Below are 27,923 nucleotides of genomic sequence, written 5' to 3' on the forward strand. Positions count from 1 at the left end.
TTGTAATTACACTGTAATTGCATTGTAATTGTGAAACACTAATACATTATAATTGCCTGTTGCATTCATCAGTAATTAAACATTTGTGATAAAGACACTGTACATTAGTTCATTTGAAATATTAATAGTGAATAACACACTAAGTTAAAATTAAAAAATCAATGTGCTTTAGTATGTTTGTAAACATATTATGTGCACTTCTTTAAAGCCTAAAGTACAATTTATATTTTTGTCCACATCTGAAAGTGTTCAAAAAGTGCTTAAAGTTCATAAATATTATATCCACAAGTGCAGTTTTATTAAAAAAAAAAACACATTCACATTCAATACAGTTAAAGGAGAAGTCTACTTCCAAAACAAAGATTCACAAATAATGTACTCACCCCGTTGTCATCCAAGATGTTCATGTCTTTCTTTTTTCAGTTGTAAAGAAATTATTTTTTTGAGGAAAACATTCAAGCGATCCCAGCATTTTTCTTCATATAATGGACTGATATGGTGCCCCGATTTTGAACTTCCAAAAGACAGTTTAAATGCGGCTTCAAACGATCCCAAATGCGGTTGTAAACAATCCCAGCTGAGGAAGAAGGGTCTTATCTAGCGTAATGATCGCTTATTTTTCATAAAAATAATACAATTTATATACTTTTTAATGTCAAACACTCGTCTTGTCTTACTCTGCCTAAACTGTTTTTGTTCCAGTTCATGACAGTTAGTGTATGTCGAAAAACTCCCATCTCATGTTCTCCCTCAACTTCAAAATCGTCCTATATTGCTGTTTTATCTTTTTTGTTAAGGGTGTTTGATCTTCTTTGCATGTTCACTTTGCAAAGACTGGGTCGGTACTTCTGCTGCGATGTAGGATGATTTTAAAATGATTTTTGAAGTTCAGGGAGAAAATACGATCGTAGTTTTTCAACATACCCCAACTGTCTTGAGCCAGAATACACAGAGTTCAACGAGAGCAAGGCAAGACGAGTGTTTGAGAATAAGAAATATTTAAATTGTATTTTGTTTATGAAAATAACCGATCGTTTCGCTAGATAAGACCCTTCTTCCTCGGCTGGGATCGTTTACAACCGCTTTTCTCAAAAAAACATAATTTCTTTACGACTGAAGAAAGAAAGACATGAACATCTTGGATGACAGTGGGGTGAGTATATTATATGTGAATATTTGTTTTGTAAGTGGACTTCTCCTTTAAGTGTACTTATTTTTTACATGGGTAAGCTAAATATGAAACATCAGCAGAGCTGAGCTGAGTTATTCACAAAACATTACACATTTCTACTGATTTTCTTCAGATCTTTTCTATTAAAATGGCCGTATGTCTGTGTTTCTGGCCCTCGGCCACCATCTTCATTTCTCATGCCAGAGTCAAGAGCCTGGATACTTACCAGTCAAAATGGCTTCTGTTGTGGGCAGAGGCATTCTGTCTGAGACAGCCAGGACTGGAGGGGAAGCAAACACACACAGATAAGAGTTTTTATGCATGGACTATCCAATGGCACTTCAGTCTTCTCCAGATTGTTCCTCCAGATCTCACTTTCCCTTCGTCCACCCACACTCTCTCTCCCCGACACCACATGAACTCTTTTCTGAACTGAAAATAGATCCCACGGTTTTCACTTTTGACCATCCTGTCGTCACTTGCATCTCTTTGGCGTGAACTCCTCGATATGCTGTTTCTTCTGCACTTTGGCAGAAAATACATTTTAGCTTTCTCAGAATTAGACTCTGACCTGTCTCTCTATCGCTTTGTCTATGCTTGTCTCCCTTCTTCACACTTCTAGTGAGAGTTGATGGTTTCCAGTGACATTAGTGACAATCACCGTTGGCGATGTGACAAAGTTCAATTTTATGCTAATCAAGGAACTTTGCTGTCGTAATAATCACGGAACTTTGCTGTCAGGCGCTGCGTAATATCATTGTGCCTGCTGCACTCATGATACGGCAGCAAAGTTTCTTGATTATTACGCCGGAATGAGAGTGTAGTTCCTAGCAAACTGGCCTAGAAAATCGCAACTTTTCATTTTCCGTCGGTCTTAGTACACAATGCAACTACAGAAGAGTCAAGTTTTAAATAGGAAAAATATTTTGAAACTCTTTGGTTATTTTTGAACGAGATGCTAACGGTCTAAGCTATGCTAAAAGTGCTACAGTCAGACCCGGAGATTGGTTGAATGGATTCAAAAACTGTAAAACTCATCTGTTTAACTCTAGGGGAGTTAGAAAATGAGCCTATTTTATTATTTTTTTTTAAAGTACTTTTCAGTACTCAGCTAAGTCTGATATTAGCATGTTGCCAAGCTAATGACATAAAACTCTAGTACAAAAACATCCAACACACAAATATTAAGTGACATTATAAACATTATATTGGGTAGAGCTATTTTTAATTGATTTAGCAACTTAAATGATACTTTACAGTACTTAAGTGCTGTTAACGACTCTTACTGCGTATAATGTTAGCATGTTGCTAAGCTAATGACTTAAAATTCTAGTACAAACACTTCCAACACAAATATTAGGTGACATTATTAACATTTTATTAGGCAGAGCTATTTTTAATTGATTTAACAACTTAAATGATACTTTACAGTACTTAAGTGCTGTTAATGACTCTCACTGCGTATAATGTTAGCATGTTGCTAAGCTAATGACTTAAAAATTAGTTGACATAATTGATATTATATTGAATGCAGCTATTTTTAATTGATTTAGCAACTTAATTGATACTTTTCAGTACTTAAGTGCTTTTTTTTAATGGTTCTCAGTGAGTCTGACATTAGCATGCTGCTAAGCTAATGACTTAAAACACTAGTACAAAAACTTCCAACACAAATATTAGGTGACATTATTAACATTATATTAGGCAGAGCTATTTTTAATTGATTTAGCAACCTAAATGATACTTAGGTGCTGTTAATGACTCTCACTGCGTATAATGTTAGCATGTTGCTAAGCTAATGACTTAAAACTCTAGTACAAACACTTCCAACACACAAATATTAGGTGACATTACTGACACTATTTCTAATTGATTTAACAACTTAAAAGCTACTTTTCAGCACTTAAGTGCTGTTTATAATAACTCTCACTAAGTCTGATGTTAGCATGTTTCTAAGCTAATGACTTAAAACTCTAGTACAAAACTTCCAACACACAAATATTAGTTGACATGATTGATATATTGAATGCAGCTATTTGTAATTGATCTATCAACTTAACTGATATTTTTCAGTACTTAAGTGCTTTTTTTAATGACTCACACTGAGTCTGACGTTAGCATGCTGCTAAGCTAATGACTTAAAACACTAGTACAAAAACTTCCAACACAAATATTAGTTGACATTATTTATATTATATTAGATAGAGCTATTTTTATTTGATTTAGCAACTTAAATGCTACTTTTTAGTACTTAAGTGCTGTTTATAATGACTCTTGCTGAGTCTGACGTTAGTATGTTGCTGAGCTACCCACTTAAAACTCTAGTACAATTACTTCCAACACACGAATACTCTGTGAAATTATCAATATTTTATTAAATGGAGCTATTTTAATGGATTTAACATTTGAAGTATTACTTTTCAGTACTTAAGTGATGTTTATAATTACATTTTCCTTGACTGCAATGCCATCTTAAAAGGACATTTTCACTTAATGTGTTGCAATGCGTTCTGGCCTTACTATGAGGGATACATGAAATGCTGTCTTTGAATTTAACATTTCCTTTGCCATGTTGGATGAACATATTTTTACATATTTTTATATTTTTAAGTTGTTGCATTCTGGGATTGCTCTAATGTGCAATTACATTTATCACTGCTCAGTTAAATTTTGTGGGTGAAGTCCAGTTATTTCAATAAGAAATGTGTGATCAGGAGTTTTGCACAAGGGTGAAAGATTTCCTCATGCAGATTCCACTCGTGTTCAAGTTGGTCACACAAATTCATCTCACTGACAAACAGAAAGCTGACTGGTTTAAAAGTGACTACCGTGTGTGCTTCTTGATGTACGAAGCATAATCGTTGTTATCCTAAAAATGCTTCAATTTGGTAATCTTGCATTGGTAACATAAGATATTTTTTCCTGCTCCTGGCTGCAACTTTTACATTTTGTCCCACTCTAGCCCGCGAGATCTTGCTTTTCTGCTTTTTTCTCTCACAAATGCACTCAACTATTTAAAACTTGAGTTGTGCTGGGTTCTGCAGATCCCAGGTGATGGTGAAGCACCTTTAGAATGTGGCCAAGACGAGATGCCTTAAAAGATTGAATACATTTGCTGCCTACTGAAGTTCGGGTGCTTCGAGTGCACAGAACAAAACTTATATCATCAGGACCATGTGGCTATATCTCACCAGTCTCTGTCCTCCCGCGGGTCGTCTAGCAGGACTCGTACGATGTAGAGCAGGCAGCTCAGAACCTTCAGGAAGAAGTTGAAGAGTCGCACTCTCAAACCTGCACACAAGAGCGTGAGGCCGTCAGCAATCAGCATTACAAAGAGCTCCACAAACAACAGAAACACGAAGCTCAGTACTCACGGACAGGACACGACAGCTAGAGGACACCACATCAAACGCGCAGAAACAAATACAAGACCAACCAATTACCCAGCACCAGCTCCACAGAGCCACTCACAGGGGTCAACAGCACTCCACGTGAAAGCAAAAACAAACTACCACCTCACAGGACAAGAAAAGCCACAATTAGAGCCGCCCCTCGGTCTGGGCGAGAACTCACTGGATCTTTGGTTTTTGATGAAGAACAGCTTCAGACGTTCCTTGAAAGTGTTTTCATTCACATAGAACTCTACCTGCACTCTAAAAGGAATGATGATGTTTGATTGGAGATAAACAAGAGATGGAGAGGAAGGGGGAAGGACAGGTAATGATGACATGTGTGAAAGAGGAGGCAAGAAAGTTAGACTTATTGCCATTGCGGTAACATAAAAAGCAATCAATTGAGAGCTACAAAGCGCTGTTGCTATATTAAAGTCTAATAGCTTGAGAAGGAAATGATGTTGCCTTTTGTGCGCAAGCGGCTGTGGTTGACCTCGCTATCTGCGCTGACTTAATCCAGAATTATAAATGACTTGCACAGTGAGGGGGAGAGCAACTGGAGGAGTCGCAGCTCCGGTGCTTTTTCATTTCGCTCCACAGACTGCAACAAACAGAGATCTGGAACTGGGTGAAGAGAAATATTGCAGCTCATGTTCCACACGATGCCCGTCCAGCATCTGCAGTGGCAAGATGCCGATCACCACAGGCAATTCTTTCGAAACACAAATAGAAATGTGTTTACGTGCACTTACAATTGTTTACTAGATGGTTTAAAAGCAGAAATGGGAAGCGTGTGCTTTTGGTAAAGCACTTAAATGGATTCCTCTGTAAAAATGTTTTTGTTTAAGCCATACAAATGTCCAAATTAGGCTATTCAATTAGCTCTCTGATGGGTGCAAGGCATTACTGTTGCACACGCTTTTGAAACTCCCTAGAGGAATATAAATGCTGATCATTTATTTACAATCAGACCTTAATAACTTTCCAGTGATACATTGTTCATCAATTTGGTAGAGATTATAATGCCAGGCTTATTTTATCATTAACTGAGGATGCAAACATGTGGAACCAACATTAGATTGTTATTTAACATTTGTGTTTACATATTTGGTAGACACTTTTATTCAAAATGAATTGCAGTGAATTTAAGGTACACATTTGGGAATCAAACCCTTGACTCGTACATACTTGACCAGTTACGTCTGACATATGTTGACTTAGCATTGTTTTATTACTGTTTTATTTCAACTTTCATACTGAATATGAAACAAGCAAACAAAATGTAAACTATACTTCCAACTATACTATATATATAGTGCTTTTACAATCCCAGATAAGATTTGTAATAGGCCTAGAACACCACCATATATATATATATATAAGGTCAAAAGTTTACATACACCTTGCAGAATCTGCAAAATGTTAATTATTTTACCAAAATAAGAGAGGTCATACAAAATGCACATTATTTTTTATTTAGCACTGACCTGAATAAGATATTTCACATAAAAGACATTTACACATGGTCAACAAGAGAATATAGTTGAATTTATAACAATGACCCTGTTCAAAAGTTTACATACGCTAGATTCTTAACACTGTGTTGTTACCTGAATGATGCACAGCTGTTTTTTGTTGTTTAGTGATAGTTGTTCATGAGTCCCTTGTTTGTGCTGAACAGTTAAACTGCCTGCTGTTCTACAGAAAAACCCTTTAGGTATTTGTTTTTTTGTTTGTTTGTTTTTTAAGATTTTTTGTGTATTTGAACACTTTACATCAATGACTGTATGATTTTGACATCCGTCTTTTCACACTAAGGACAACTGAGGGACTCATATGCAACTATTACAGACGGTTCAAACACTCACTGATGCTCCAGAAGGAGAAACAATGCATTAAGAGCCATGGGTGTAAATTTTTGAACAGAATGAAGATTTTTCCTAAATATCATATTTTTATCATTTAGTAATGCCATTCAGAAGCTACAGAAGATACTTACATGCTTCCCAGAAGACAAAATAAAAACAATTTACCCTGATCCTCCAATTCTCTTAATGCATTAGATTTCATTCTGAAGCATCATTAAGCGTTTGAACCTTCTGTAATAGTTGTATACGAGTCCCTCAGTTGTCCTCAGTGTGAAAAGATGGACCTCATAATTATACAGTCATTGTTGGAAAGGGTCCACATACACAAAAATGCTGAAAAACCAAAGAATTTGTGGAACCTTAACGATTTTTCTGATGAACAGCAAGGACAAACAAGGGACTCATGAATAACGATCACTAAAGAACAATAACAACAACAAAAAGCTGTGGATCATTCAGTTAACAACACAGTACTCACAATCAAGCATATGGTTCAATCAATCTGTGGTTGATTGTAGGGAGGCAGAGCTGAATGCAAGCTCAGAGAAAAACTTCTTTGACTAAGGGTTTTTTCTCCATTGCTTTGTTGTGGTTTAAAAAACACTTAAAGGTGACATATCTTTTACCATGTTTAAGGGTCCCCGGGGCATCTACCAACCCAGAAAATATGAAAAAGGACAACCAACTAACTTTGTTTTGGTAAGCCTTTCTCTGCAAGCATGTGATATAGCATGGAGATCTTATTATAATATTACTGCCCCTTAATCTACACCTTTCCATACATGGAGCACCCATTATGTTTTCACAAGTGACAATGGTGTACCAGTGCTAACACCATGGTGGAAATTCACGCAAAGCATGCTAACTGTTCTATCGTTGGCTGCACAGATGAGCACAGAACACTATTTAGAGTCCCAGCCTCAGGAAACAAGAGAGCAGTGGATTTATTGATTTATTTGCTGTATATTACACTGCTGCCACACAGATCTAATATAACCATGTGACTTCTTTCCCAGCTGTTTACCTTCACAGACATAACCCACTGTTTTTGTAACTCCTGTGTGTTTGTAACATAAACTTATGTGTATTTGACAGTTTAAGCACAATAAGACACAAAAGAGAAGTTTAGATTAGTACTCACACTCTGTGTGACAACCGCTTTGCATGTGTGCGCTCGGAAAACCCTGTATCAGAAGTTTAAACTGATATGGCTTTAAAACGCATGATTTTAGCACGATAGACATGATAATCAAAACCAAACAGATGTTTTTTTATCATAGTATCTGAGGAATGAGCTGTAAATGCACAGACATATCCTGCAAAAAGGGGCGGGGAGCAGCAGCTCATTTGCATTTAAAGAGACATGAAACCCAAAAACAACGTGTTTCTGCTTACATTCAAAATAGGCATTTTCAAAATTATATAATTAATGATCTGTGGGGTATTATGAGCTGAAACTTCACAGACACATTCTAGGGACACCTGAGACTTATATTAATTATGGTCTTGTGGTCATACTTCAATATAGAGTGATAGATATTTTAAATGTTTATTTAATGTCCTTTCAAAGTCCTGGTTCATTTATACACACTGAAAGACAAGTCAATATAATTGTCTGTGGTAATTGACATCACGCCACAGTAGCTGTCCACACACATTAAGCTCTAAATAACAATTATGTTCGTTTAAAGGTCACTCGTGGGAGAATGTCACACATCGAGTTTGCTGTTCTCCAGCACGTTTCCAGCCCCTTTTGCTCTGTTTTAATCAGTTTTCCTCGGCTCCAACTATTCAAGGACTCATAAAGAGGCATTAGCTACAGACCAGATCAGTGTGAGCCGGACCACTCCAGTCTCTTAAAGACTTCCTCTCAGATCTGTGGAACCAGCCTCATTACCACAGAGCTCTGCGTAATTGGACGGAAACATGGAGGGACACATAATATCCGGTGAGTCATGTCATAACAATGGGAATAAAGGACGAGAGGAGAGAACACGGGCCAAGCACATGTGTGATCTGTCTGTCTCTCACACTCATATGTCGGGAAAAAGCGATAATGCGAATTCACAGTCCGTAAGGGGTCCCGGACCCCACGTGGTGGTCGACCCTAACGTATCCTCTTCTCACAGCCAGAGCCCCGCCAGACCATGCTGGGTGTTGCTATGGTGACAGAGAGCACCTTCGGGATTCCTAACACACACATCTAGTTGTAATAATCAAGTTTTGTGGGTGTGGAGGACTTGATTCATTCCCAGCTCCTTGAGAATAATGGCCACATACTCTTATCTACTGGAAATGCAATGATTGCACCTCCGGTGAGAAATCTTCAGCATCACATTAATATATGTGTCACGAAAAAAAAAAAAGTAATCTCTTGAGCACCATACTTTCCTCTGTGTGTTGAAGAGGATATTTATATAAGCATTTCCAATACCTAGAGGAGAAAATTACAGGATATACAATCTTGAAAACATGTCCAGGTAGCACCTAAATTGGAAAAAAAAAAAATCTGGACAAGAACAGCATTTATTTAGATGCAGAACATCTTTCTGACCACATTAAACGGGAGATTTTTCAGACACGCACTCCAACTTTGCCTCAGTTTGTTTAAAGTTACGATTTTTTTTAATGGTTAGAGTTTTAGTCAACTATAATAACACTGACCGTGACATTATTTTAATGACAGTTATTGCTGTTTCTTTCATGACCACAGTGCATCAGAACAGGGATTTTCTTTCTTTCTTTTATTTTTGTTATAATAAATTCCAATTAATTTCAGTGGTGATGATTCTCATACATTTTTTAATTACTGCAACTTAAGTCACTATACAGTACATTTTCATGTCCTTGTCATATCCAAATATAGTGGATACAATTCTTAAACACACCATTTTAAAAGATGAAAATCATAAGTTTTCTTTTATATTTTTCCATTAGAGTAATGAAATTTTTGGGAGGGTAAACAGGCTTAATCGTTACGTAAACTAAAGTGAAAAATTCAATTTTGTTTTTACACATTACTTTGATTTCATTAGAAATAAGAAAAATCTGACACAACATTGTGTCTAATATTAGAAATATGTCATACAATCTGTTTGTTTCAACTAATACTGAATTTTTCCTCCAAGACTCTTCTTTGTCCTTGTGATATGTCCAATGCATACGTTTATTATTTTAGATCAATTTTGGTCAGATTTCAGGTTTCTACACCTTCTTCCATGTACTGGTATCTCAATGAGATCAACTGTGAAAACTGTTTTTCATGTCCTTTTTTCAGACACGTCTTTCTCATAGCCTTTGGGGTGCATATTGTGACCATTACAGTCCCAATGTACTCATTCCTAATTAGCTCTTAAGAGTAATTGGATCCAAGACTAGAGAAAGCACTGCAACCATGAACAAGCCTTTTAATGAACCAGCAATCCAGTGGCTAATATAAGGTGACAGACGCTTCATTAAATATACATAAAATCATGTAGTATTTATTGCCATTTCTCTAATAGACCATCCGGTGGGAAAAGCTCATTAAGTCTAATGCTAAATGTGTGCCATTTATTTATTTGTTTTTTGTTCATTATTTGGTCATCTTGTTATTCGTTCATTTCATCAAAACATTTGGACAACTGGATACCCTGACATCATATACCATAGGCCTAATTATATTTTTTAATAAAATGTTAATAAATTATTAATAATTTATTACTGTAATATATATTATTACTGTAATAATTTATTAATGTAATATAATAATTACTGTAGTATATAACAAGCTAACGCTAGCAAACTGCTAACCATGTCCCTTCAGTGGCTCCATAGTGGCTTGTGTTCCGTGCCTTTCTGAAAACGAATTCATGCTTCCGGTACACCTCTAATTAGTAACTTACAATATTTAAAATATATAGTGATCATGTTAAATAGCAGTTCAGTTGTATTACAAATGTTTTATAACATGACACCCATATCTGGTAGTCTACTTGCCTAAAAAGAAAGGTTTATGATGTGCGTAGTTAATAGATTACATAACATTAGGCGATTTTTAGCTTTACCCTGGAGTTAGTTCACCCTCCGCCTATGCTGAATCATCTGAAGCAGGTTCTCAGTCAGTAAAACAAACAAGAACACAGAGACCAAACTGTGATGGATGAAGTGCAACAAAAGCCTAGAAAGTTAACTGTAAAAAAATGAGAGTAAGACTTTTTGTGCATACCCTCAGCTAAAGTGTCCGAAAGCATAAAAGCATATGCTTTATAAGTATATTACTTACATAATAAGTGCTCTTTATAAAAAAGAAAGTGTGCTTCTCTTTCAAAAGGGACGTGGATTGTGATGAAGGTCTATAGGCTAAACATCACACAATGTGTTTAGGTTGATAAAATGCACATGTCAGTGTCAAGGAATTAGCAGCAAGATTTGTAAAAGAGGTCAGAGGATCATAGCATTAAATCTTTGAAAGGTATTCAAAAGTTTTATTTGCGCTGAGGCAGTAAATTGCAAGTAAAAGAGACATCCACATATTTCCTAATGCCATATGGAAGAAGCAGTTCTGCTTTTGCCTTTTTATTAATAGACAGCACAGTAAAAAGTGACAGGCAAAAATTAAAGAGAGAAAGGGAGAGGCAAGGGAAACACAACTGTTGACTTATACATCATAAGCTAATGTGCTTCTGCTGAGCCGCAGGTGCAGTAGTGGACTCCTGTTTGAATATACTTTATCATTGTAGCAGCATCGATTTCATATTTATCCACAGTTATATTTCATGTCACATCTAAGTAGGTTCTCTGCTAGATCCAGAAACATTATGTCATTGAAAGTTGTTTGCAACTCTTACAAGACAATGGGTCTCATTCGCTAAGCATGCTTAAACACAAATTTGTGTGAAAAGTGCATATGAATGTTTTCATGATTCACTTTCTGTATGTGATTTTATTCTAATCCATGCAGAAAGTGGTCATCATTGAAGTTTTATTATATGTGCAGTTTCGCATATCTCAAAGCTTTAAGCACATAGTGGTTCTCGACATTTCGAAATTCACCCAGTGACTGAAACATCATGCATGTCTTGCAATCACAAACTCATCCACCCACTTGCCCGAGTAGACAGATGATGCACTTGGACCTTGATGACTGAGTTTTTTTCTTTGACTCATGTTATGCAACTATCATTAACACTAAATGTGTAAGAATCTCATACACAAAACTCACAGTCTCTCCAAACTAAACTGTTCATCAAAGATTTGGGTTACATCATCCTCATCTTCTCCACTCAAAAACTACACCATAAGTTGCAATTAATATTCCCACTGTCTAGATATAAAATCTTCCATATTGTGTAATGCTTCTGCAGTATTTCACCATCCATCTACTATTTCATTCATGCTTCCATATCTTTCTCTGTCAGTCCAAAAAATGTACATTTCCGTTGTGAAAGAAAAGTACTCTTTAGCATACTTCAAATTAAATGAACGCAATTAGTTGAACTTTAAGAGTGCTTTTAAACCCATTCAAAGGAATAGTTCACCCAGAAATGAAAATTCTATCATTAATTATTCACCCTCATTGTTTCAAACCCGACTTTCATTCATCTTCATAACACAAATGTAGATATTTTTAATGAAATTCGAGAGCTTTCTGACCCTGCATAGACAGCAACGCAACTATCACGTTCAAGGCTCAGAAAGGTAGTAAGAACATTGTTAAAATAGTCCATGTGACATCAGTGGCTCAACCGTAATGTCATTTTGACTCCATATTATCTTAATTCTTCCATGAACACAAAACAAGATGTTGGGAAGAATTTTCAAGCTGCTTTTTCCCATGCATTAAATAGTCATTTATATTGCCAAGCTCCGAAGAGCACAAAAATGCTCTGTATCGAAAATCATCACCCACTTGTATGTAAATATTGGCTATTCTGTTTAACACCTGCTTTTGTGTTGCAGGAAAGAATATAAAATGGGTTTGGAACACCATGAGGATGAACTGCTCATTTAAAGCTTTCCTGCGGTGTTGCTCAGTCTCACAGCAAGCTGGCATAATGTTCACCCAAGAGTCAGTCGTTCCCTGTGTCGTTTTTATACGTTATTTCTTATGCTTTTTTCATATGGAAAACTCTTTTCCACTTGAGGGAGTAACAGCAGTGAGCGAGTAAAGTGTAAACATCACCACATGAAAGGATCCGAGCACTGGGTTTGATAACAGCGTTGACTAGTTAGCTAAAGGAAAGAGGGAAGAACATGAAAAACTCATGAAAGCCTTTCGGCTCTACGGAGAAGCAAACACCCAACCCCATACAGCTCCCTTGGTGATAATGCTGGGAATACTGGCATTAGAATTGCTTTCTCAAAAAGCCAATTACACAACAATAATGCATAAAATGACTTTTTTACTATATTTAACTAGTTAATATACTGTAACCCACCCTCTAGTGAAGTGTGAACGTTTCCTCTGAAAATGAGAGGAGGGGGATTTTTTTAATGACGCAATGAAAACTAATTAGTTATTTTTGTTTGTTTATCACACACTCCCCATCCCTTGCCACTTAAAGGAACACTTCACCCAGAAATTAATATTCTGTTATTACATAAACTACATTATTTATGCCACATTCATGTTGTTCCAAACCTGTATGACTTTATTTTTTTCCCACGGAACACAAAAGGAGAAATTTAGCCCAATGTTCAAGCTGCTCTTTTCTATACAATCAAAACATATAGTTACAAGTTTGTTTGTACATAAATATATGATGAGAGGTTTGGCTACTACTTTTAGTCTGATTTCTCTTAAACATGCAGAGACAGATTCTTATCCTGTTCACTAAACTGGAAAGCAATTCCAGCTGCAGTGCTGAACCGATTCCTCATTAAAGGAGAAGTTTACTTCCTGAACAAAAATTTACAGACAATTTACTCACCCCTTTGTCATCCAAGATGTTCATGTATTTCTTTCTTCAGTTGTAAAGAAATAATTTTTCTCAAGGAAAACATTTCAGAAATGTTCTCTAGTGGACTTCTGTGGTGCCCGTAAGTTTGAACTTCTAAAATGCAGATTAAATGTAGCTTCAAAGGGCTCTAAACGATCCCAGCCGATGAAGAAGGGTCTTATCTAGTGAAACGGTTCTAAATGGTTCTAAAATAACTTACAATTTATATACTTTTTACCCTCAAATTCTCGTCTTGTCTAGCTCTGTGATGCACATGCATACTCTGTGTATTCCGGGTCAATACAGTTAGGGTAGGTCGAAAATCTCATTTTCTCCTCCAACTGCGGAAATACCGACCCAGTGTTTACAAAGTGAACATGCAAAGATCAAACACCCTTTACAAAAAAGTTAAAACAGTGATGTAGTATGATTTTGAAGTTGGAGGATGGGAGTTTTTCAACCTACCCTAACTGTATTGACCCGGATTACACAGACTACCAGAGATGGGAAGTAACGAAATACAAATACTTTGTTACTGTACTTAAGTAGATTTTTCTGGTATCAGTACTTCACTATTTATTTTTCTGACTACTTTTTACCTTTTACTTATTACGATATTACACAAATATCTGTACATTCTAGTTCTTACATTGTCAAACTAGGCTCTTTACTTTAGTTTCAATCAGCATTTGGTGGATCACCATTCAATAACAAATCTCTAATAAATCATGGATTAGTTAGTCTTTACTGGTAGCGCGATTCAGCTTGCGTGCGCTCCGTGTCTCCGCCAAACGGTTTTTATCAGAGTAATCATTGCAAGTGACTCGAGAATGAAGTGGAGCACTCGGGTGGATCATAGAGGCAAAACTACTGACCTGTTCAGGACTTCAAGTGCAGGACAGTCTAATCTGTAAACAGGCTGCTAAGAGTTGCAAGCAGTTTAAAGCTTATTTAGAAAATTTAGAAAACATAGTTTTTGTTAAATCTATTGTATTTAAGCCTTTTTAAGATAAAAACAACAACACCTGGTCATAATGTGATACTTTAAATTGAACTTAAATAAAGTTGATACTACAAATATAATATAATAAGGTGGTTGTTTTGCAAGAAGGTGGAGACAGTTCTGCTCATAACAGTAAATGGTCGATGGGAAAAGTGACAGGTACAAGAAAATTAGTGAAAAAAGCAAACACACACAAAGTGAGATGCAGAGAGATATCATGGAAAATGAAAATGGAAGAGAAGGTGCAGTTCAAGAGAGAGCCTTTTTCTTATTTTGCACAGCCCCGGCACAGGTTTTAAACAATGTGATGACCATCCAAAAAATAGGGTTGTTCATGGTTTAAGAATTTGTTGTGGGTTATTTCGTATTAATGTGTCAATATGATGTGAGGTCCAGTTACCAGCGTGGCACTAAAACGGGTAGTAGTAATGGGTACTTTTTACTTAAGTACATGTTTGAGCCCATACTTTACTTTAACTTGAGTAAAAAAGTATAGTCAGTACTTCTACCTTTACCAGAGTTTTTTTTAAACATGAGTATCTGTAATGCACTCTACTTGAGTGAAGGATGTGTGTACTTTTGCCATCTCTGCAGACTACGCATGCACATCACAGAGCTAGACAAGACGAGCATTTGAGGTCAAAAAGTATATACATTGTCCATTTTGTTTTTTAGAAAATAACCAATCGTTTCACTAGATAAGACTCTTCTTCCTTGGCTGAGATTGTTTAGAGCCCTTTGAAGCTGCATTTAAACTGCATTTTGGAAGTTTAAACTCAAGGGCACCATAGAAGTCCAGTATATGAAGAACATTCCAGAAATGTTTTCCTCAAAAAACATAATTTCTTCACGACTGAAGAAAGAAAGACTTGAACATCTTGGATGACTCCTGTTAGGATAACTGCAATTTAGGAAATTACAGGTTGTTTAAAATCTCAGATGATTCTTCAAGTAAATATTTTACATCAAAATAGTTCATCTTGGAATCTGTGTCTTAATATTGTGTAATATTGTATTATATTGATATGGCAGGTTTCTGTAATAAAAGACAAGCTTGTCAAAAGTCCACAAAGATTTATGAAGTGACCTTAGCACTACCCAACACTTGATCAATTATATGCCTGGGAGTGCATTCACATCATTTGTTATATTGTGATAGTAGCACTCAGTCCAATTAATATGATGGATATGTGTCTGTTTGTGCCTTAAGGGAAAGAAGTGAGACACAGACAAAGATCAAGAGCACATGTCTGGAATTGTTCCATAAAAGAACAAAAAAAAGATAGGACAATTTTACATTGCCGCTATCTATAAATAATCTGGCTTCCATACATCACTTAAGTGCTGCTTGATTCATGAGAATTGAAATTCTATTGACAGCATGCATCCGAGACAGCTAATATGTCTATCCCGCTTGTTCTTTTTGTAATCATAAAGAACGTTGTGATTTCTAATTGAGTGTCAATTCCAGCCTCTGCTAAACAGACGACTAATTCTGGGGTGCCACGCAGTGACTCCACAATGAACTCCAGCACAATACATGCTGATGATGATCTGAAAGAAATGTTTTCCCTGCATGATAAGATACAGGAACACACACACATACACTTCTGAAGGACATGCAGACAAAAGCGGCACTCTAATAATACAGGAAAAATGACATTCATAGAGACACTCTTTCAGCCACGATGGAAAGCAAGAAATTGCACACCTCCTTGGCGCTGCATCTGAAGAAAGGTTTGTGAGTAGCCTACTTCATCCAGTCGAAAGGAGGTTGAGGCAGCCTGACCCTGACCTACTGTATACACACTGATTTTTCAACGATTGTGGAGAGGGACATTTAGGAGGAAAAGCTATTTGAGCCTTTCCAGCTGTAAATGTTGCAAGGAAACACATTTCCCATATTCTATTTAAGAATTTTGTCAGGTCCCTACCTGAGAATGAGCTTATATGATGGATATTCCTCTGAGAGATTGTGAGAATTAAAAAAACAACAACATTAAAATAGCATCTGTCTTGACAGTAGTTGTATATCAGTAACAGTTTTGCAGTCATATCACTGGAGCAGAGAGCGTTTAGATGAGAAATGGAGTGTGCATCTGTAACAGCTGTGTGCGGGGCCAACATTAGCATGTCCTCAACTGAATAGAGGAAAGCATAATACTTAATGTAGTGAACTTTAAAATTTTTCAATGAAATGTAAGGGAGAACTCAGAGTGCAATAACCTACTCCAGTCTTCAGCAAATGGGGCTGAAATGATTAAAGGTGCTGTATGTAATTTTTTTTAATGGAACCAAAGCATATTAACACACTAATACATTCACAGGTATTTAGGAAACATGCTAAGTTCACATACTTATTTCTCTGAAAAACAATGCTACAGCCAGTTATTCTACTTTGAAAATGTGCATTCCGTGTCGAAATGTCTGTTGTGTTTTGGTCCGTGTGATTTCACCCACTGCCAGTTTAACCAGAAAAACAGCAAGGAGACTGCATTAATGTTTTAATAATTTATTGATAAACCAGTGCTTTCTTTGTTTTCGTCTTAAGAGAAGTCGTCGATACTGACTTGTCATCTCCGCGGTAGTGATGCACGTTTTATACGGATTACATAATCTCAGAATATTTGTTTTCTATTTGAAGTGGTTCATTTGAAAGTAGACATTTCACTCTCTATAGATATACTTTTCATGTCTGTAGGAGTTTCAAAGTTTCACGCTCAAGTTCACAGAGACTGCAGAAAGCGCATCCTGTTTGCTTTTATTATTTTACAAAAGCGCAACATTTCGTTGTTATTGTGAGTGCACATAAATAAACATAGAGTCTTTACAGATTTGAAAGATTTTTACTTTTATCTGTATGACCACTCCACACAGACACTTGAATAGTGCACAATTTTCTAGGTTAACATTAGATTGAGCGTCCATTTAAAGTTGCTACCACTTGCATATTTTAGATGATAAGCCATATTCGAGGTCAAGGAATGATAGGTAAAGCTATTGGATGTCCTGCCTGATGTATTATATTACCTATACTGCCTATACTACATTATATTTCCTGCGACTAAGCGACTAATAAAATTTTGGTCAACCAAACCTCTAACGGTTAGTCGACTATTAGTTTGGACACCCCGGGTTGCCAGTTGGTGGAAAACACAGCATATTGAAGCCATTGAAGGCAACAAATAAACTGGTTCTGAGATCACAGATTCTACCCGATCTTAAAAAGCCTCGGCATCCATCTAAAAAGCTCTATGACCAGAGGCATATTAAAGCGCAGATTAATCATAAACGTGCAGTGTAAGGCTCGTTGCCTTCCACTGTCAACAGCTCTCCTCCAACTCTTTCCTGTTGCGTGTCTTCAATCTGACAACTCACGTGAGCGTTGTGTCTGATGTGGAGGGGACAGAAGAGAGACAATATTTTGAAATTTTGTCAATATTACATACTGCACCTTTAAAACTTTTAACTTAATGTTAACCTCTGTCCAAGTGGCACCTTTTATGCAGACTTCTTGTAACCTTTGTCTACTCGTGTCTGTCCACATGACCATAGAACAGGGTACCCTTAAAGCAGGGGTGGCCAGACTAAGTCCTGGAGGGCCAGTGTCCTGCAGGGTTTAGCTCGTGTTGAGGCAAGCTAAACTTTGGAGCTAAACTTTGCAGGACAATGGCCTTCCAGGACCGAGTTTGGGCACCCCTGCCTTAATAAGTTCTCAACTCTGTTCTCAACTCTGGCCCGTGAGATCCATTTTCCTACAGAGTTTAGCTCCAACCTTGATTAAATTCACATGCCTGTAACTTTCTAGTGATCCTAAAGACCTTGATTAACATGTTCAGGTGTGTTTGATTAGGGTTAGAGCTGAAATCTGCAGGAAAATGGATCTCGCGGGCCAGAGTTGAGAACCCCTGCTGTAGAGTTTACCTACCTTATTCAACACACCTGAACTAACTAATCAAGGTCTTCAACGTAAATAGAAAACTACAGACTGATCAAGGTTTTAGCTAAGGTCCAGATTTGAGGAAGCCTGCCAGAGAGTATCCCATTTGTGGTTTAGTGGTTTAGTCAAGACCAGCTCATTCCAAAACCGGGCCGAAACCCGAGTAGGTTGAGTCTGAGTCGAGACCAATGGCTCCGAAGTCCATGACGAGACCAAGACAATGAAAATCGTCTCGAGATGGAATTGCAACCAAGATTGGTCTTGAGCACTACAACAATGCCCATTTATCATTTTATGGTTCATTAAGATACTCACGAGAACATTTTTGATGTCCCTTTCAGCAAAGCCCACTGGTATACACTTCATAATTATCTGCTGTCCAACAGCCCGTGCAACAGAAATTGGCATTAAATGGGACTCTTGTGGTGCTCCCACTGGTGATGTCATGAATTAGTACAAAATACACACATGAACTCAATTTTCAATCTTTATATGAAAAATTGGATGTTGTACAGCAGGGTTTCTTCAAATTCTCAGCCCTGGTGGGCCTGTAGAGTTTAGCTCCAACCTTAAAGGGTTACTTCACCCAAAAATGAAAAAAAAAACTGTCATTAACTACTCACCCTCATGTCGTTGCAAACCCTGCTGACACCCTGCGCCAGTGTTCTTTTACTACTTGAATGTGGTTGTTGCGTTGCTGTCTATGCACGGTCAGAAAGCACTCAGATTTCATTAAATATATCTTAATTTGTGTTCCCGAAGATTAACGAAGGTCTTATGGGTTTGACATTAAGGGTTAGTAATTAACAACAAAATTTTCATTTACGGGTGAACTATCCCTTTAATTACGTGGTGTCCAAACCCGGTCCTGGAGGGCCACTATCCTGCGGAGTTAGCTCCAACCCAAATTTACCACACCTGAACACAGGTGTGCTGAGTCAAGTTGGAGGTAAACTCTGCAGGACAGTGGCCATCCAGGAACGAGTCTGGATACCCCTGCTTTAATCAATGATGCCTGAGCAAGGTCAGGGTCTTCAGAGTTACTAAAAACTTACAGATACGCAAGTTTGATCAGAGTTTGAATTAAAATCTGTAGAGTGCTTGCCCTCAAGGGCTGGATTTGAGAAAACCTGCGTACAGTCTTGTGGACTTCATAGACATAAACAAGCAAAGACTACGAGACTAGTCCACATCAAGTGAGCCTTTTGGGATGTCATCAAAGTGAGCAGCGCTGTGAGGGATGAGCATGCCATTTGCTACTTTCACTCAATCTTTTGTCTACAAGTGTCTCCAGAGTTTTAAAAATTGCATAAGAAGTGGCCACTATGTGGAATGATGGATAGCAGCACTTGTCTTCATCTCTGACTATTGCCGCATGCATTCCAGCCAACAAATAAAATGAAAGTCATAATTTACCCGCCATATGCAGAGCCTCTGACAGTAACTAAATGTACTCAATAGCCTTTTACTCGAGTTTTCCCCCTAATGATATGAGTAGACTTGATTAAAACACTCATCACCTTCTATCTCATATGATCCTTTACTCATGTTTCCACTCATGCGCCAGAGCTGCTCTCATCAGATGTCTTTATTAATGTAGCCCGCATCTTTGGGCTTACTGTAATAAAATTAAGTGCGAATGACCCTAAGTGGAAGGTTAATATGGATGTTGAGGTCTAAAATGCCAGTGTAATTTAAAAAGACGTGCCCTTGATCTAGCCCCTACTTTTAATGTCCATTAGCCCATTTAGAGTGCCACCTTGCATTATGTTCCCCTAGAGCCGCAGTACCGCCCAGAGCTCTGTCGGTATTAGCAAGAATCACTATTTGGCGTTGCCGTCCCCTCTGCCTGCTCCGCAGTCCTGTAAATTTCATACGGACATATATTTGGCATTTCATCAAATGAAAATAAATGTCAGTATATTACATGGCCTGTCATGAACTGCCACTAAAAGCAATTTACAAATGGAAAATTGATGAAATATGATAAGCGCATTGTTCTTAAAAGCCGATCCAGTGTCTCTGAGGCTACACAGGGCCTAATGAAATTCTGGCGGCATATTGCTATAACGTGATTTGGGAGCAGGGGAGATCCAATCATGAGTGGAGTGTGTTGGAAACATCCTTGCAGCAGAGATACACGATGCTACACATGCACAGACAGGCATCGTGGGAGAATCTGTTTCACTCACACCAAAGCTAGCAAATGAGTTTAGGAGGGTATTCCCTGACAGGTAATACCGTAGAATGTTAGCACACGGACCCCTTAGCCTGATTTCTTAATTTATCCTCAAAGGACCTACAAGAGTCAGCTCTCCCTTGCAATATTAATTACCTTTTGCCTTTTTTTTTTAAATTAACACAGAGGCGGGGAGCTTGGTTTAATTTGGCAAGTCCACAGTCGTGATACTATCACTCTCTGACAAGCTCGAGGCTCCAAGGTTTATTACAGTCCAAGTTAATTAGACCCGCACTCTAATTAACATTAAAGGCAAAGGTCAAGCAAAACATACAGATTGGAAGGACAGGATGTGATCACGGCATATATTATATGATGGTAAAAATATGTCCATTTATAGCATATTAGATGCAGTGTTTATTAGTGGCTGTTAAGTTATTAAAAGCAAAATTGAGAAAGAGCAGGATGTGACCCAAACGAGTCAAGATGAGGGTGAAGGAGTGTTGGGTACAATCCAGTCAGGGTTGTAAATCGCTACTCAACTAAGCTAGTCATAGCACTGTTGGCGAAATTAACTAGCAAGTCACAATTCCCTGATAGCACTTGTACATCTCTGAGAAGTCTATTTGACATCCGCATTTACATCTGCAGTGTTTGCTCATCTGCAATATGTCTTTAGGACGTTCCCTATCAAATGTCAAATAGACGTCTTTTAGATGTCTTTAAGATGTTTATGATTTAGAATGTATGGAAAACTGACATCTTACAGATGTCTGTCAGATGTTTGTACACAGCAGATGCTTTCCAGATCAACTGATCTTTAACAAACATCTTGCAGACATACGTGTGCTATGTGGGTTGTTTCCCGAAATCATGGTAATTTGTCACACACCTGTCATTTGAACCATTTTGGTTCAACAATATAGAACTGTAGTTGATGACATCACACAGGTGGTAGAGTAATAACTTCTGCTAATCATTTAGTTTGAGATTGTATTAGTGTTGGATTATTACTGCAAATAGCGAACATGGCTTTTAAGGACTTTGCTATTTAGTGTTCTCTGCTGTTTATCTTTATTTCCAGATGTTCCTATAGGAACTCTTTGGCATTTGGGATTTCCCAAATGCTGTTCACAAATGTTCATTAGAACTATGGGTTTAGGAAACCCCAAATTGTTGAAATACATTGGTAGCAATGGAACTGGCAACCAGCTGGCTAACAACGCTTTTGGAAAACACAACTCAGATTAGAGACTGATCCATTCAGACCATTTTACAATGTTAATTTTATTGTTTTGAGCCTTTTAAATGTATATATTTAATCTCAGTCAAGGATGATGTTGTATTCGTTGTAGTGGGCAATGTCTCTTCATTTTTTATTTACAACCTCAGACAACATAGTATGGCAACTTACAGCAGAAAGATATATAGACTCTAAGGGGCTGTTTACACCTGGTCACTTCATGTGTTTTCTCTGACTGGATAGCTATACAATCATGAAAAGACCCTTTCGAGATGGATTTAAACCCGATTGTTCAAACCACTTCAGGAGGTGGCTTATATCTGTTTTGTAGAGACACATTTATGTGACCAAGTGTGTAATGTGTAAACGCGTTTTAAAAACGTTGTTGTGTATACATTAAACTTTTTTAAAATGCCAGGGAACGCAAACTTTTCAGTTTTTGACTACATCGTTGTCGTATAAATGGAGCCTAAGTTACCAGGTGTAAACACATCTGAACCAGCTGATCAAAGTCTTCAGACTCACTAGAAACTTCCAGGCAAGTGTGTTGGAACTGAACACAGCAGGACGTTGGCCCTCAAAGAGCAGGATTGGACACCCCTGAATTACACTTTCTCATAGTAGTATCAACTTACAGTTGGTGCAAGGGTGCCCAAACTCGGGTCGGGTCAGGTCGGTGTCTTGCAGAGTTTAGGTGCACTGACGCCATATCGGAATTCCCGTAATTACGAGATTCCAACTTGTAAAAAGCGTTCACGTCCTCGTAGAACTCATAACTTGTGAACTGGGAGTCTTTTGAGAGCTACGACTTGTACCACATGACCGCTTTACCACCTGACCAACGTAGGCTCTGTTTAGGCGTTTATAGTGTTGGCATAGAAAAGCATAATTCCGGGTCTGAGGATGTGAACAGCTCTGAGTAACGTCACATGTTGTTATCTCGAAATTACGGTAATTACAATATGGCGTGAACACAGCATTTAGCTTCAATCCCAATTAGACACACCTGAACCAGCTAATCAAGCTCTTACTAGCCACACTAGAAACTTCCCAGCAGGTGCGTTAAGGCATGTTGGATCTAAACTGTGCAGGACACCGGCCCTCCAGAACCCAAAGAGTTTGGACACCCCTGACTTAGTAGATAACTAATTAAGGTACTCTGCATGACACTGGCCCCCTAGAAACAGGTTTGGACACCCCTGCTGTAGGTGTTTGATTCATATTTAATGAAATGAGTGCCTTTTCTTTGGTTTGACACCTGATTGTTTATCATGTGAGGTAAGTGTGCTTGTGAAATTTTCAAGACACAAGTCAACTGGGTAAATGCAAAGTTTGTACAAATGTTAAGGAGGCTAAAGTTTGCCAAGTACACCGTGAATGACTGGAGAGGGAAATGCGGCTAATGTTCTGTTTAATGTTTCTCTCCATTTCCTGGGTCAATGATAAGGTTAATGATAATAATAACTTGTAAGATTATTTATAGAATACATTTAATTAATTTACATTTAATATATACTCATATTAATGCTACACCATAGCCAAAGTACTCAAGAAAATGTACGAACGCTCCTCCAGAAGTTACCAGAATTTTATATTTTGGTGCAGTTTTTGTCTCAGGACCCCACTACAAAATAAGGGTATTTTTAATCTTTTTTATTAAGATTTTATTTAAATTACAAAAAAAAAAAAACCCATCAAATTAAAAATACCACATCATCTTTATTTTTGTGCTTTATTTTTTATTTTTTTTTAAAACAGTAACATATACACAGATTTTTTTTTTTTTTTTTTTTTTTTCGAAAATAATGTCTTAGAAGAAAAAAATGTATTATTTTTTTCAGCATATCACTGCTGTAACACACAAAGTTATTCATACCTTGACATACGTTTTTGGTCATTTCACCAAACAATACAGGTCAATTTCGGTTTCAGAATGTGCACACAACAAGTGACTTGTTGAACTAATCCAGAGATTTCCCGCCTGTGAGCTGTATAAGCTAGTTTATCAAGGTTGATGCTAGACAGGGAGCTTAAAGAGGAATAATGGGGCTGCAGGGGGAGGTCTGTGAAGTGGGAGACACGGCAGTGAAGTCAATAAAAGATTTGGCCTGTAAGACTGAAGGCTGTTATTTGTATGATAATGGATGGAGAGCCGAGTACCACCATTGCTGAGCTGCGGGCCGCGGCAGTCCCAGTCTACCGGTTTAGACGAACGGCGCCACTAGTGAAGCACGCTCTGCAAAAAAGGTGTGTGACTGAGCATGATGGATGGAATGTGTGTGTGTGTGTGTTTGTGTGTCGAGGCGACACATTCCTCTGAGGCTAGAGATGTTGATTTTATCATTTTATATGTGATTGGATGGTGTTTCTGCAAGGGCATACCTTAGGAGTAAATCAAAGATAAAGAGTGGCATTCATGTTCTCTCTCAATCTTAATGCCTCAAGCTTTATTTTAAGCTTAAGTTCAAAGCAAAAGGCCAGACTGCTCCTTTCACTGTGAGAACCGTAGCATCAACCCACACCAGATCTGAAATTCTACCGCTAGTCATGTAATATTTCTGAGTCATGGGTTATTGTCAGAAATAGAAATGCTCCTGGTTTAATAGACTGGTGAGACAGTTTAATTTGGGCCTCCCATTATGTACTCGACACTGTCTGATCAAGGCAAGGTGAATACAAAAAAAGGACTGCTCACTAAAGAATATTATGTTTGGATCATTTTCTTACTCTCTAGAGTGAGTAACTGCTGCTATATTTCCAGTAGTGTTATTTTGCTTTCAGTTTTCATATTGTACTGTAGCTTTTTTTTTTCTCTATAACAAGCTACTTTTCTGATAGTAGTGCTGTAGCATGCTCAGATTCACTCAATACAGCTTCACTTTTACACAACAACCCTACAATGGTAAAAATACATTCACTCCAAAAAACGAAACAATCTCAATTATCAAGCCGTTTTCATTTTGTGAGCAGTATGACGTCATATTGCTCAGGCTCCGCCTATGTCTGCTTACGGGCTGTCCTGCATTAGCATATTTCCACCCTCAGCCAGTTGTACGCTGTCTGCCATTTTCATATTTGGATGTAAAAGTGAACACAAGAATTTTCTCCCGACATCAGAGCCACTGAGGATGCAGTGGATTCGTTTTGTTTTTAATGGTAACGCGCAGAAGAGAGGTGGAGTGAGCAGCAGCTCATTATCATTTAAAGAGACATGCACCGAAATGGCTCGCTGTGAACAGAGCTGTTTTTCACAGGGTAAAGTGTGTTGTTTTACACACCACTTAGGAATGTTAACTAAAGTATGTTGCAGACATTTCATAAAGACCCTAAAGAATCAAAACAATTTGTGGAAAATGGACATCCGATGTCCCCTTGAAAAAGCAGGTCATATGAGTTTTCGAAAAATGTTTTTTTTTTTATTTGTTTGTTTGTAACATAGCTATCCTTCAATGTAAACAGTCTGCGAAGTTGTTAATCAAGAAAGTGAATGATAAATAAGATATTGTCTTTCAAAAGAAGGAGTCGACTCAGAGACGCCTTAAAGAGTTATCATATTTTCTAATCTTTTGCCTGTTAGCAATCTACATCACTCCGTAACATATTAGTGAAATACAAACAGTCTGACCTGCCCACAAACACTTCCGCTAGTTAGTGTGTTTTCATCATGTCAAGAAGACGCTGTGTTCTGCGCTGTCAAAGCAAGTTTGTTTTGTTTTTATTGCCGAAAGATGATGATGTGAAGAATCAGTGGTTAAAATTAATTTTTTCCACGATACGGTAATATAATTCGAACCTTTTGTTGCGTGCTCATCATCACAGGACTGCTTCTCTAATCTTGCCTTTTATCTTCGTTGGCATCTAATCTTCTTTATTTGGACCAACAAGCATCTCCGAACCACAACCTGTAAGTACGATTGATATACTATGTTAACATTTTCAATTGAGTTTTCGAAATATTATTTTTTATGATGTATACCTAATGCAGCTTTAGGTTTTCAGGTAAACCACGATATTACTATCTTACAATAATAAAGAAAGTAGACACATTTTGGTTTACAAATTGTATTGTTTCATCAGTTAATCACCTTAGCACTCGGCTAACGTATCCATCATTATTGTTTTGTTAAGTGTTTACAGTTTAGCAGCTAAACTTCAGCTGTGGGCAAGATTCACTTGCATAAGTTTAAACAAAATGTTTTTATGTCATAATTTTAAAAACGTATTGGAGCACTGTATTATTATTTTATGTAAAGGTGCTTTGTCAACGGTACCAGGGTTGCCAATTGCTACTCAAAACTTGCTCCCATTTAGCCCAATCGCGTTTTGAGGGGGTCCCCTGTAGCCAGGGTTGCCAGGTTTTCACAACAATTTCCCCCATTCCAGTTGCTACTCAAAACCAGCCCTCAACTAGCCTAATCGCATTTCAAGGGGGTCCCCTGTTAAAAATCACCTTTCAGTGTGTAAAATACACAATTTTTGTCAGGGTTCTCCTGGTAAATTCGCAATGTGAACAGAGCTGTTTTTCACAAGATAAAGAGTGCTGTTTTACACGACCACTGAGAAATTTTAACCAAAGTATGTTTCTGACATTTCATGAATATCCTAAAGAATCATAACAATCTGTGAAAAATTAGCATTCAATGTCCCCTTTAAAAAGGTTTGTCAATGGTAGCCAGGGTTGCCAGGTTTTTACTAACCCCCTTTCCAGGTGCTACTCAAAACTAGCCCTAAACTAGCCCAATTGCGTTTCGAAGGAGGTCACATTCCAGGGTGTACAATTTTTTTGTCAAGGTTCCCCCGGTAAATTCGCATTCTAGGGGAATGTGGAATTATGATGTTATTGGGGTTGCTTCAACTTGAAATGGCTCACTATGAAACATGATGTTATTGGGGTCGCTTCAAGCCGCAGACATCAAAAACGACCGCAGACTTGGCAACACAGACAGTAGCGCTCACTAACTTGCTCAACACAATATTAGGACATTTTAAAATACCATATGACCTGCTGTTCAAGGTCTGTTCACAACAAAACAATAGTTCGGTAAAAACTATGAGGTAATTTTGTAAGAATCCATAAAATGTGAAGCCTTATGTGAAGCCTCTCTTGATTTTGATAGAGTTTGATGTTAGCATTGCTAAGCTAACAAAATGATACACTACGACAAGATAAGATAAACTAAGATAAACAGCATGTGTAAATATTGATGAAATTATTTATAAATAGAACTATTTTATCAATGCTTCTCCCTATGAAGTACACTGAAATGTTTCTTAAGCATCAAATCAGCATATTAGAATGATTTCTGAAGGACCATGTGACTAACGACAAGTAATGACTGCTGAATATTCAGCTTTGTCATCACAAAGCTTAAAAAATTAATATAGAAAACAGCTATTTTAAATTAAAATAATATTACATAATACTACTGTTTTTATTGTGGTAAATACAGCCTTGACCTAACCTTAAGATCACCCTTCCTGTCAGAAACCGGTGTCATGACTTCAAATGCTGTCTACTATGCATAATTAATTTTAAAGTCTTTACCATGTATAATATTCTAATATTTCATCAAAGCAATGGCCCCATATGTCCACATACAGTACGTCTTTGCTAAGCTTTGAATATCCACTGACCCTAAAACTGCCCCCACTGTGGGAGTGTGCGGTGTTAACATTTGGTATCACAGTGAGTTTTTTTTAGATGACATTTATTGAAGTTTCTAATTTGAATGCTTTTCATTTTTTATATCATTTTCCATTTTCAGAAACCGTCAAAGGCCATGTTAATTTCCTGTGGGTGTATTAACATTGACAATGAATGTTCCTCAACAAATGACTAGTCCCTCCCTGCCTCTTTTCTTGTATAGTTTTGAAGTAAAACGCCTTGTGAATTGGTGTTTCCCTCGAATAGCGTTAAGTAGACCTCAGATGAAAAAAAAAACACTAATAATACAGTAAATTAGATCTCTAAATACTAATTATGCTGGTTTTCCATAACAGCTGCACTCTTAACAGAATCTTCCACTGAATGATCTTTTTTTCTTAGTGTGAAGAACATTTAAAGAACCTTTTCCACTATAAACAACCTTTTGAGCAATGGAAAGGTTCCATGGATGTAATTTATGTCATTAATTACTCACCCTCATGTCATTCCAAACCCGTAAGACCTTTGTTCATCTTCGTGTTAGTTGTGTCGCTGTCTATGGA

General features: G+C 37.4%; 1 protein-coding gene across 4 annotated transcripts in view; it reads right to left on the bottom strand.

Moving 5' to 3' along the window:
- The window catches only part of LOC127163057 (potassium channel subfamily T member 2), an 87,080-nt gene that overhangs the window by 49,852 nt on the left and 9,305 nt on the right, over positions 1-27,923 (bottom strand). For 2 of the 4 annotated variants that reach the window (XM_051106070.1, XM_051106072.1), the window contains exons 2-4: positions 4,745-4,824; positions 4,363-4,462; positions 1,398-1,451 (exon numbers count right to left, since the gene is read on the bottom strand). In XM_051106070.1, coding sequence (XP_050962027.1) covers positions 1,398-1,451; positions 4,363-4,462; positions 4,745-4,824 — 234 coding nt within the window. Of the gene's footprint in view, positions 1-1,397; positions 1,452-4,362; positions 4,463-4,744; positions 6,304-27,923 lie in introns of those variants that run through there. The other 2 variants (XM_051106069.1, XM_051106071.1) reach the window with 2 other exon arrangements.

Source organism: Labeo rohita, chromosome 3 (genome assembly GCF_022985175.1).
Source record: "Labeo rohita strain BAU-BD-2019 chromosome 3, IGBB_LRoh.1.0, whole genome shotgun sequence".
Lineage (NCBI taxonomy): Eukaryota > Metazoa > Chordata > Actinopteri > Cypriniformes > Cyprinidae > Labeo > Labeo rohita.